Below are 12,560 nucleotides of genomic sequence, written 5' to 3' on the forward strand. Positions count from 1 at the left end.
GCCAATAAAGTGTGTTCACTCAGGTGGAGAGGATGGCAAGGTAGTTTTAGTGGTTCCTACCGTAATTCTAAGATGAGAAAGTGTGTCTGCCGTCAAGTGGAGAGGACGGCGATGTTGTTGTGTTTTTAGCAGTTCCTACTGTAAATCTTTTTTTTATAAAGGTCCCATGACATGGTGCTCTTTGGATGCTTTTATATAGGCCTTAGTGGTCCCCTAATACTGTATCTGAAGTCTCTTTTATATAGACCTTAGTGGTCCCTTAATACTGTATCTGAAGTCTCTTTTATATAGGCCTTAGTGGTCCCCTAATACTGTATCTGAAGTCTCTTTTATATAGACCTTAGTGGTCCCCTAATACTGTATCTGAAGTCTCTTTTATATAGGCCTTAGTGGTCCCCTAATACTGTATCTGAAGTCTCTTTTATATAGGCCTTAGTGGTCCCCCTAATACTGTATCTGAAGTCTCTTTTATATAGACCTTAGTGGTCCCCTAATACTGTATCTGAAGTCTCTTTTATATAGACCTTAGTGGTCCCCTAATACTGTATCTGAAGTCTCTTTTATATAGGCCTTAGTGGTCCCCTAATACTGTATCTGAAGTCTCTTTCCTGAAATTCAGCCTTGGTGCAGAGTTACAGCCACTGAGCCAGTCCCACAATGAGCTTTCCTTAGGATGTGCCATTTCTGTGTCTGTAGCTTTAAATGCTATTGAGGAGGAGAGAGGGGGGGCAAGGTGGAGGTGTGGCCTTGACCAGCTTACCATGGGCAAAGCAGAGAAAGGGGAGGTAACCTTTCCCCTTATGACGTCATAAAGGGAAGATTCCAGATCGGCCCATCTGAGCTTTCATTTTCTCAAAGACAGAGCAGGATACCCAGGGCTCGGTTTACACCTATCACCATTTCTAGCCACTGGGGGGCCATAGGCAGGCTGGGGGAACGCATATTAATGTTAAAAAAAAAAAAGTTCTGGCGGAGGACCCCCAGACCCCTGTTTTGTGTCCACATTTATTTCACCATTGTAGGCATTCAATCACTTTTTGGAGTCAAATTATAAAACCAATCATACTATCAATATTGAATGTAAGAATATCTTTTTTTAAATATTTTTATATTGAATTCATTGTCAACTTATTGGTTTTATCTGGCAAATTTTACTTACATAAATGCAAAACAACAAATGGTACCCCCAATTTCACTGCTTTCTTATGTAAACTCAATGAATATATGAAGTCTCTCAAACGAAACTGTCACATTGTACGGTGAACTTTTCGAAGAACAATGTTTATTAATTTGATCTCATTGTAATGTTATATTGTTTAATCATACCGCTCTACATTTTTTTGTTAATAAAACTATTTTTATTTCTTCAAAATCATATTATTGTTTCTCTGGAGCATTATTTTGAGTACGTGTCTGAAATGTTATATTTGAATGTTGTTGTTTTTTTTTTTGTTGCAATAAAGTTGTGAGAAGAAACCTGAAAGGTGCGCAACACAAAATATTCAAAACTCGTCACTGGAACCTCCCACATTAATCTTGTTTACAAGACAGACAGTTTTTTTTACAGTAGTCACTGACACCGATAGGCTGGGTCCTCGAAGCCGCAGGCGTTTCTGCGCAGGAGTTTCGTTTCCGCGGACTCCCCCTTTTCTCGTCAGATTAGAATGCTACAAGGAAATACAGTTTATAAATGAAAGCGAGTCTCTTACACACACACTTACTCACACACACTGCCGCTGGACTACATTATAAACTGACAGAAGAGCCTTTGGGATATCATGTCAGCCTCTATTTATGCCTTTATCCTGACGTTTTCAACACTGTGCGGATCCAGAGGTAATACAGCTCTGTTAATCATTCAGCTGAGAGTAGCCTATTGTGTGTGTGTGTGTGTGTGTGTGTGTGTGTGTGTGTGTGTGTGTGTTATTACTGTAACTGCAGTTAAGGATGAACTATTTTCTATGTATCTATCTATATCACTCTGTTAATCATTCAGCTGAGAGTATACTGTGTGTGTGTGTGTGTGTGTGTGTGTGTGTGTGTGTGTGTGTGTGTGTGTGTGTTATTACTGTAACTGCAGTTAAGGATGGACTATTTTCTATGTATCTATCTATCTATATCACTCTGTTAATCATTCAGCTGAGAGTATACTGTGTGTGTGTGTGTGTGTGTGTGTGTGTGTGTGTGTGTGTGTGCGTGCGCACAATGCCTAAATGCGTGTGTCGTGTTATTACACTAACTGCAGTTCATTTTCAGATTAGAACATCCCCAGCCAAGTACCTACTTAAAACATCCCATATATGTTTAAACGTTTTAAAGTATTCAAGCTTACAGTAGGAGTTTATTGAAGGATATTTTGTCATAGGGCTTTTCGATTGAGTTCCCATTGTCTGAATAGAAACAACGTGTTTTTGCCACATCCAGATTTTCACCATGTAGCTACTTACTGAAGATGCAATTGAAAAGGGTGACACAATGGTGATCATAAAGACAACAGCAAGTAGTAGTTCATATTATTATGGGGTTTATTCAATTCAGAAAACCTTCAAGTTCACTTTTTGTATTAGCATAAAAACATCATTTACTGTTCTCTCCATTCCTGAGTGTACCCAAGGTGGAATGTAACTAAGTACATTTACTCTTTAAGTACTGTACCTAAGTCCAAATGTTGAGGTACTCGTACTTTACTTGAGTCTTTCTTTTCATGCCACTTTCTACTTCTACTCCGCTACATTTCAGAGAGAAATATTGTACTTTTTACTCCACTACATTCATCAGACAGCTTTAGTTACTAGTTACTTCACACAGTAAGAAACACATGTAGTTGATAAAATCTGATGTTTTATTCTAAAGTAAACTAGCCAACAATGTAATGACCTACAAGTCCAGCTGAGATGATTAGACCATTAAACACACAACTGTTTGGATCCTTTACACTTTCTACAATGGGAGGAGAGTTCTTTACTTTTAATACTTTAAGTACATTTTCCTGATGATACTTACATACTTTTACTTAAGTAACATTTTAAATGCAGGACCTTTACTGTAACAGAGTGTTTTTACAGTATTAGTACTTTTACTTAAGTAAGGAATCTGAATACTTTTTCCACCCCTGTGTACCTGTGATAATACTAACTTTGTGTCGTATTCTATTTGGATGTGGACTGTGCAGTGGTGTCAGGAGTCCTCAGCCCACCCCGAAACGTGCGCTTCACCTCCTATAACATGAACCTGGTGCTGAGGTGGGATCCACCTGACCAGCCAGCCAGCGGCCTGCTCTACACAACTGAGTACAGGTGAGTCAACACTAATCTCAGCCTATAAAACCCTGTTTGCTTCTGCAAACAGTTGCTCTTTTGTCAGTGTGCTAGTGCCAAATGTGCACTGTCAGTTTGCGTCCACTAAAAGTGCTGTTTTTGCTCAGATTCATATTCTAAGTGTCTGACAACATTATGGAAAGGATCCCTACAGAGATAGACATTTTTGTTAAAGAGTAAGATCCTTTTTTTCTAACATGAAACAGCCCGAAGTCACCATTTTTTTTTTCAACTGAAAAACTTGCAAGGCACTTTCTGTCAAGCCCCACTCCCCCTCTGCCACTCGACACAGAAACTGTGACCAGTGAAACGTTTCCTGTGAGTGGCGTGGTACAGAAGTACCTTCTCTTCTGAGAAAGAGGACTGATCTGCCCAGTATACAGGAAGCTAATGAGCAAACACATTGCTGTCCTCATCACACACCAACCTGAAAACTATGAGCTCAGTGTTTCTTATTTACTTTCCACAGTTTACCGTTAAGTTATAACGGTATGACTTGCGCAGTGCAACCTGGGTAACATAAGTGAGTCAGTGATGCATTATAGTTGTTCATTTTAACGTAAATGACAAATCTGTAGGGCTGCAACTAACCACTACTTTCATTGTCGATTTATCTGTGGATTATTTTCTGCATGAATGGATTAGTTGTTTTGGTCTATAAAATGTCAAAAAATGGTGAAAAATGTGGATCAGTGTTTCCCAAATCCCAAGATGACGCCCTAAAATGTCTTGTTTTTTCCCAAACTCAAAGATATTCAGTTTACTGTCACAGAGGAGAGAAGAAACTAGAAAATATCTCAGAATTTTGTTTTCATTTTGGGTTCTAGTCTTTTAGAAGTGATTGGCCGAATTATGCCGACATGGGTTAGGCATTTAAAGATAAAATAGACTTTATTAATCCCACCTTGTTACAGCAGCTCAAAAGAAAAATTCACACACATCAGAATAACACAAATACACATTAAACAGACATAGGAAAAATATACAAAAGTATTATAAGAAATAGAAAAAATAGAATAAGAGTAATAATAATAATAATAAACACCCTTATTATAAACAGACAGGTAATATATATATATATATATATGATGTGTGTGTGTGTGTGTGTGTGTGTGTGTATATATGTATATATATATATATATATATATATATATATATATATATAGGAAAAATATACAAAAGTATTATAAGAAATAGAAAAAATAGAATAAGAGTAATAATAATAATAATAAACACCCTTATTATAAACAGTCAGGTTATATATATATATATTAAAATAATGCTGTCAAAATAACGCGTTAATTTCAATTAATTAATCTGAGAAAAAATAACGTGTTAAAAAAACGTGTTAGCCTATCGCTAGCTAGTTAACACTATACTCAACAGCAGTTAACGTTAGCCTATCGCTAGCTAGTTAACACTATACTCAACAGCAGCTAACGTTAGCCTACCGCTAGCTAGTTAACACTATACTCAACAGCAGCTAACGTTAGCCTACCGCTAGCTAGTTAACACTATACTCAACAGCAGCTAACGTTAGCCTACCGCTAGCTAGTAGCTGGATTAAACACGGTTAAAATGCTGACAGCTAACGCTAAACGGTGTAAAGTGTGACTGTGTTTCACTGTAGAGGATTCAACACCGGGATGTAACAATCTGCAGCTGCCGTCGGAGAAACAACACAGACGGTGCGTTCAATGAAACTGGTAAACTACAGCCTCGTGGTGCATTTGAAGTTATTGTAAATGTCCTTTCCCATCTGATGGTTCAACAGCAATTTACTAGTGAAATAAGTTATTGTTATTGTTAACATTATTATTAAATCATTTCATTTTGACCATATGGCCTTAGCAATAAACAAGCCGTTCTTTAATGTCACCAACTGTTGTTTAGTACCCTTTTTTTTCTTTTCTTTTTACTTTCTTAAAAAGTATCGGTTCAGGCACCGTTAATTATGTATGCGATTAATTTCGATTAATTAATCACAGAGTATGTAATTAATTAGATTACATTTTTTAATCGATTGACAGCTATATATATATATATATATATATATATATATATATATATATATATATATATATATATATATATATATACACACACACAGATGAGTAAGGTGCAGATGAATTGTAATGACATATTGCACACAGTAGGAGAGTAATAAATAAATAATGCAGAATATTGTCAAGTGATGGCTCATGTTGCAGAATCAGCTAGCAGTGCTACATTATAATGTTGTATTAAAGAGTCTGACTGCTGCTGGAATAAAGCTGCAATAATCAATATTTTTGTATAAACAGGAGATCAAATGACTACGGGCAATGTGAAGGGGGTCGCTCATAGTGAGGAACCCACAGCGAAGTATCGCCTGGCTCTGCTGCTCCCCTCAGATCTACACAGCTTTGTGGTCGGTTTTGGTTTTCTGGCCCACACTTTCAGCTATAGTTGACATTGTTTCCAGCAGTGGGCAGACAAAGAAAGATGGCAGCTGCTGAGTGGAACATCTAGAAGCTAAAGAGATAGATATTTTCCTAGGTAGTGTTGAGCAAAACAGATCTAAAAAGAGAGAAAACAAGAAAACCACATTCTCATCAACCTCGTTTCCAACCGCAGCAGCTGTTTTCAGTCGCTCCGATAAACCCACTACACACAGTGGGAGACTCGCTGGTGAACATAGTGGAGCATTTAGCAGCTAAAGAGACACACTCTAAGAAATAAATCCGTAAAATAACAGAAAAAAGCAGCACATTACCTGGACTTTGCCCCGTGATTTAAAAAAGGAAATTTTGTGTGTAGCTACAGTAAAAATACAGAATATGTTCTGTTATTTAAAATTCTCTCACAGAAGCTGCTCAGTTATAAACCTCTGAAAATGTTGAAGAAAACTTCCCAAATGTCGGAAAAAAACGACAACCGTTAAAAAAGGCAACAGAAGCATCAGAAAAAGGTTGAAAAAACCCGACAAAAATGTCGGAAAGAGCTTTAAAAAGGTAAAAAACAAGTGACAACCTGGATTTCTATAATCTCCAAAGCCAACCTCCGTGGCCGACCAAAGTTGTTGGAGCACAAATTATACAATTCGAAATGTAAAAAAACTAAAGTACAACTGTGAATCAAGTTCTATGGACCATTTATGTTAAAAAATATACAGTCATACAACATATTTCTTAGATTGCACATATTTTCCTCAGGAGATGGTGGAGACCAAAACTGAGCTAAATAAAAGTAAATATTGGACTTACATTCATCAGGTGGACACAAACACATCTCCAAATGAATGCTAATGTTGCTCTGTAACTGCTGGATGTTTACATAGGCACCTGCTTGCTAACATGGGGGTCATAGCCTCAATCAATGTGTTACAGTATGTGTTGATGTATGATCAGGTCTTAAGTAGACATCTTTGTGTCAAAAGTATTTACACACATGCACACACTGACACATGCACCACACACTGTGTTGCTGTCAAGCTCACAGTTGAACGAGGGTTTTGTCACTGCTGTTCTTTTTCTAACTTGTCATCACAAACACACCTGACAGTGACGCTGAAATCACCACTGGCACATCTGTAACAGCAGCATTGTGTTTTGTCCACAGCTCCTCCGTCATGGGCTACAAAGTGGTCTGTGTAAACATCTCCACCCTTGAATGTGACTTGACCGACCTCAAGCTATTTCAGTATGGAAGGTATACCGGCAGAGTGCGGGTGCAGCTGGGGACGGAGAGCTCCGCCTGGGTGGAAAGCAACCAAATTGCCTTGGACAGAGATAGTGAGTAAACGCTCTGTTTTCATGGCTTGTCACTGTAAAACACTGAACAAAGGGCTCAGTGTCGAAGGGCCGGGGGTGAGGTGTGTTATGCCCTCCCGTTAAAACTTAAAAATGTGTTGATCCAATGGAAAAATAGCACAGAAAATACCAGTACAGTTTCTAATAAATAAATCTATTCTAAGGCAAATTATATCACTTGTACAGACGATAATGTCAAAACCATTCCCCAGGTTGAGAAGCACAGCTTTAAGCTTTGTTAACTCCTTCCTCTCTCTTTCTCAGCCATCATCGGTGCGCCCAATGTCTCTCTCTTCTCCAACGGGGCTACTATCGAAGTCAGCATCAAAGATCCAGTGTTCAGGATCTCTTCATTCCGAGGTGTTTACAACCTGGCCACCTACAACATCACCTACTGGAAGGACGGCCAGAAGGAAAAGGTGGGGTGCATTGGTTTGAAGGTGCTGCATACGACATTCAGAACATTAATATAGCAGCAAACAACTATTTGACATTTAATGCAAGTTATGCTTGATGCGTCCGTGATGGGTTGTGAGTGTCTGCACAGCCAAAGTGATGTCACACCATTGTTCGTGTATCTTTGACATTTTTTCACTACGTCAAGAATCCGGTATGTGTTGTAATATGAGCTTCTCTGTTCTTTGTTTTGGTAGCCGGTAGCGCTGCAATTGACGATTATGTTCATAGATGATTAATCTGTTGATTATTTTCCTCGATTAATCGATTAGTTGTTTGGTCTATAAAATGTCAGAAAATGTTAAAAAAATAAACGTGGATCAGTGTTTCCCAAAAAGCCCAAGACGACGTCCTCAAATGTCTTGTTTTGTCCCCAACTCAAAGATATTCAGTTTACTGTCACAGAGGAGAGAAGACACTAGAACATATTCATATTTAACAAGCTGGAATCAGAAATTCTTTACTTTTTTTCCATTAAAGAATGACAGATTAATTTATTCTGCATGTCACCGTACTGTGATTTAATTGAGTTAAATGGTGTGGTCTTTTATTTAACAAGCTGCATTCAAAACCAAAAGCCTGTCATAAGATTATCATGTGTTTGTGGTGGAGAATGAGATCACCAGTTCTGTTTGTCTGTCCTCTCACCCTGCTGCCTCTGTGGTGTCCTGTAGGCTAGCTCCTTGGGCCTTAGCTCCGCCCAAGATGATTGTGATTGGTTTAAAGAAATGCCAATAAAACCAGAGCACGTTTTTCTCCTATCCCAGAATGCTGTGTGGACTAGCCAGACCTTCCTCCGCAGCACTGTGGAGGAAGGTCTGGCTATGCGAGACTACTGCACACCTGACCCCCTCTCTGTTCTTCCTGCAGAACCAAAGCATCAGCAACATGCTGCAAAACCGGGTGGTTCTTATCAACCTGGACCCCTGGACCAAGTACTGTGTCCAAGTCCAGATCAGCACAGAGAGGCACCCCAACCCCAAGCCCAACCACACCGTGCCCAGCGCAGTTGTTTGTGAGAGCACCACCATCGGTGAGCACCTTTTTCATTTGTTTATTTGTAAAAGCACAGCGGGTGGCCTGCTGTGAATCTCTCAATCCATCATTTCTGTTTGCATAAATATATATATACTGCACAAAAATACATATTGTAATGAAAAATCTTTGTTGTCATTGTGTGTGTGTTCCATTGGGATTTACAATGATGAGCTCAGGTATACATTGCGTGGTTCTGTTGAAACGTTTTGTAAGACTTGCCAAGTTGCCAACCCTTCATTGATATAGTAGAAGCTAGGCAATAAATATCCCCTTGGCTCTTACCTTAACTCTTAGCTATGATAACTACCCGAGGTGTGATGTATGATGGAGCAGCTTTGATCATTATCTAATCTGATTATCTACCGTACAGGACCTATTGTGTTTGTGTCTGTGTATGTTAATGTTTTTGAAAAACTATTTCTGTAATATTCTTTAGAATTTTTATACAATATGTTTGCTTTCTAAAATACCAATAAATATAGATGCTTAAAATATATATATACTATAAATAAAATTGAATTGAAATTGAATTCTGTTGTCCTTGGTCTGAATGTTTTGCAGAAGAAGAGGCTCCCTGGGTGGCAGCCATGGTGACGTTTGTCGTCATGACAATGGCAGTGGCTGTAGTGGTGGTCGCAGTTGTGTATCGGAAACGTATATCCCATTTTCTATGCCCAAAGGATGCACTGCCTGAGCACTTTAAAGAGGTGCGTATGTTCATATTTGTCTGCATGGATGTGTGTGCACCAGGTTGTTTGGAATGACTCATTCACCCTCAGACCCTGTCAAGTCTTCGTGCATGTGGCAAACAACAAAACATGATCTCTTTGTGGTCCACAAAATGTACATACTGATTTCCACTGTGTGCATGTGTGTATTCATGCACAAGTGTCTTGAAGTGTTTTCCCTTCTTTTGGATTCTTTAGACAGGTATGTAATTAGTTAATTTAACACAAACCTGAACCAGTTTTCTCCCCCCCCACAGTACCTGCTGGCACACCCCAACTACCTAGACATGCAAAACTCTTATCCACCTAAGGAGATCTTTGACCCGGTCAGCATCATCGCAGACGGCAGCACTCTGGAGGAAGGGCTCCATCTGGAGGCAGCAGGGACTAGCTGCAGTCAACAGCCTGACACCACATAGAGATGCTAGGAACAGGGAAATGCTGGAAAGCACAGAAGCAATGAAAGAAGTTGGGACTGTTGGAGATTATCAGCAGGGACAACTGCAAAGACACTGAGAATCAGGGAAATAATCGATTCTTGGTTGACTTGAGTATTAGAAAACAAAGAAACAAATTCGGCAGCAGTCCTATATTATTCCTCAGAGCAGGCGTTACTGTGAAGTGATTAGATGGCAAAGCCACAGAGACATGTAGAAGATTGGTACTACATCCAAATGATGTTGTTTTTGTGCTGTACAGCTCGCAGTATTACCACATACTGTACTTAACAGAAGGAGTGCGGCACGGCCCTTTGGAGCTGCTCGCACAAGTATTTAAGCTGCCATAATGGTATATGATGCCCTCCCACTGTTAAAGGGTAACTTTGTTTTTGCTTTTTTCAACCTGGACCCTACTTTCCTACGTTTTTGTGTCTATGTGAACACAATTATTATTATTTATTTATTTTAAGAAAATTTTTTGGGCATTTTTAGGCCTTTATTGACAGGACAGCTGAAGAAATGAAAGGGGAGAGAGGGGGGGAATGACATGCAGCAAAGGGCCGCAGGTCAGAGTCAAACCCGGGCCGCTGTATCGAGGAGTAAACCTCTATATATGGGCGCCCGCTCTACCAACTGAGCTATCTGGGGACCTGAACAACATTTTTTGAAATTAGTCTAGTATTAAGCAAGACCGCTGCAGTCGGCAGTCAGTAAAACAAGCTGCAATGTAATGTCAACGGGCAATTGCGCACCGTCAATTTCGTCCACTAAAAGTGCTATTTTTGCCACTTACAGGCTCAGATTATTATTTTAAGTGTCTGACATTATGGAAAGGATCCCTACAGAGATAGTTAGATAGATAAAGAGTAAGATACTTTTTGTTTAACATAAAACAGCCCCGAAATTACCATTCGCTGTTCCAACAATCATCACTCCGGTTTGGTTGAAATAAACCCGTAATTCACCCATTTACATGTGGAAATATGATGACTAAAGTATTCTTTATTTACATGGAGTCTGGTGGGTTTGGCGATTTTGGAGCTGTTTCCTGTTAAAAAGGATTTTACACGTTAACTAAAAGGTCTATCTCTGTAGGGATCCTTTCATAATGTTGTCAAACACTTCTAATAATTTTTATTTTTTTTAATATTTTTATTATTATCTTATAATAATAATCTGAGCCTGGCATTGGCAATAACAGCACTTTTAGTGGACACAAACTGATGGTGAACAATTGTCCTATAGGATTACATTGCAGCCTGGTTCACGGCTGCTGGTTACAGCGTTCTTGCTCAATACTGGACGATTTCAAAGATTCTTGTTCACATTAGCCACTTAGACACCAATGCATGGGGAAAGAGGGTCCATGTTAAAAAAAAAAATAAATAAATAAATTTACCCTTAACCGTGTATGATTCTGTATTATCAACTATGTATGTGGACTGAAAAAAAATGGCATAATCTGTTTTTAATGGGCATCACATTTTGTAAACCATACATAGTTTTCATTTCCTCATTGTAGCAATCTGATACCCTGGAAATCCAGAGTTCTCGCAAGAGCACAATTGTAATTAGCTCAGCGAGTCACTCTGGCATTGAGTAATGATGCTCATTAACTATGCCCTGGTAGCCGAGCTGCACCAATCACATCGGTGTATCTGATATAGGCGGGCCAGAGGCCAGCTAAACACATGAAGACAGTTTAATCTACCAGTTAGCTCCCCTGGTAGCTAAGCGTATGGGGCTCTGGATACGTCACCCCGTGTATCGTTGTGATTAGTCGTAGTGTTATCCAATTGCGTGCAGTGAGATTTTCAAATGCATGCTTGGTTCCGCCCCTCGAGTTGGGCCAGTTTCATTACTTATTGCCAGACCCTTAATCTTCTGAATCTGAAGGTTTTCTTATGAAAACCCATTCAGTGGTGAGAGTTGAGAGAAGCTAGAAGTGAAGTGTGTCATGGTCTCTAAGCCGTGTGCTTGTAGAGGAAACGAGGCATAGCTAACACAATGTCTATCTTAAAGGTTTACAATTTATGTTGTACTTACTTAAACTTAAATAAAGTACTTTTTTTTTTATTTTTTTAAATGTGCTAAAGTTGGTATGCCTCTGTTCATTTGGTTAGATTTTATTGTGACATGAAACATGGATTCTGCCGCCGCAGAATTTTTTGGAGGCAAAAAATAAAATAAAATGAAACCCAAGGATGTAAGCACATCTCCTCCACAAGCAAAAAAAAAAGAAAGTGCTAAATTCCGCAGATTTTCGTTCTGGATCACCGCTGAAAACAGTAAAAAATAAATTAAAAATCACGCTTTTTTAACCACAAGAAACACATGATAACTGTACCTGTTAGAAGAAAATAAGAATACAACAGGCTTGTATTCATTTTGCCATCGCAATGTAGTCCTTAACCTGAAACTACAAAACAAACAACAAAGCTTCTGACCTGTAATCTCATTCTTTTAAAGGGGAAAAAAATGATTCTAATTCTAGTTTTTTTAATTAATTACAACTAGTGTTGGCGATAGTATGAAAAGTAACATAACTTACACTCTAGGCTTTTTCCTGTAAGTAATCGGTTAAGCATTACAGTTCCAGCTCAGTAAAAGCAGTGACTGTTTGTCTTATTAAACCTGTTCTTTGTGCGTGTAAGAAGTATCTGTGTTACTATTCTCCTTATGTCCATAAAGGCTATAGAAGATTCATATGGAAGATGTGTTTATGGAATAAGTGGGTCAATTACTGTAAGAGGTATATACATACAACTCAAATACAACATCACTACTGTG

The 12,560-nt window shown here is 38.8% G+C and overlaps 1 protein-coding gene across 2 annotated transcripts; it reads left to right on the forward strand.

Annotated features, from left to right (window-relative positions):
* The first annotated feature begins 1,612 nt into the window (after positions 1-1,612).
* On the forward strand, positions 1,613-11,868 carry LOC144525944 (interleukin-10 receptor subunit beta-like). 2 transcript variants are annotated; one of them, XM_078263015.1, is made up of 7 exons: positions 1,613-1,836; positions 3,173-3,296; positions 6,918-7,090; positions 7,373-7,527; positions 8,435-8,597; positions 9,164-9,309; positions 9,588-11,868. In XM_078263015.1, the coding sequence occupies exons 1-7, from the start codon at positions 1,779-1,781 to the stop codon at positions 9,747-9,749; spliced, it is 981 nt and encodes a 326-aa protein (XP_078119141.1). In that variant the 5' UTR covers positions 1,613-1,778; the 3' UTR covers positions 9,750-11,868. The 2 variants fall into 2 exon arrangements, with proteins under 2 accessions (XP_078119141.1, XP_078119142.1); XM_078263016.1 differs by lacking the exons at positions 1,613-1,836; positions 3,173-3,296 and adding an exon at positions 5,621-5,727.
* The last annotated feature ends 692 nt before the right edge of the window (positions 11,869-12,560 follow it).

This window comes from Sander vitreus, chromosome 11 (assembly GCF_031162955.1).
Source record: "Sander vitreus isolate 19-12246 chromosome 11, sanVit1, whole genome shotgun sequence".
In the NCBI taxonomy this organism is placed as follows: domain Eukaryota; kingdom Metazoa; phylum Chordata; class Actinopteri; order Perciformes; family Percidae; genus Sander; species Sander vitreus.

What these genes read in the sequence shown, in the direction of transcription:
- LOC144525944 (XM_078263015.1), top strand. Translation starts at nt 1,779, where the DNA reads ATGTCAGCCTCTATTTATGCCTTTATCCTGACGTTTTCAACACTGTGC. An exon ending in CTCTACACAACTGAGTACAG is followed by an intron (nt 3,297 to 6,917) that starts GTGAGTCAACAC and finishes TTTTGTCCACAG; the next exon opens with CTCCTCCGTCATGGGCTACA. An exon ending in AATTGCCTTGGACAGAGATA is followed by an intron (nt 7,091 to 7,372) that starts GTGAGTAAACGC and finishes TCTCTTTCTCAG; the next exon opens with CCATCATCGGTGCGCCCAAT.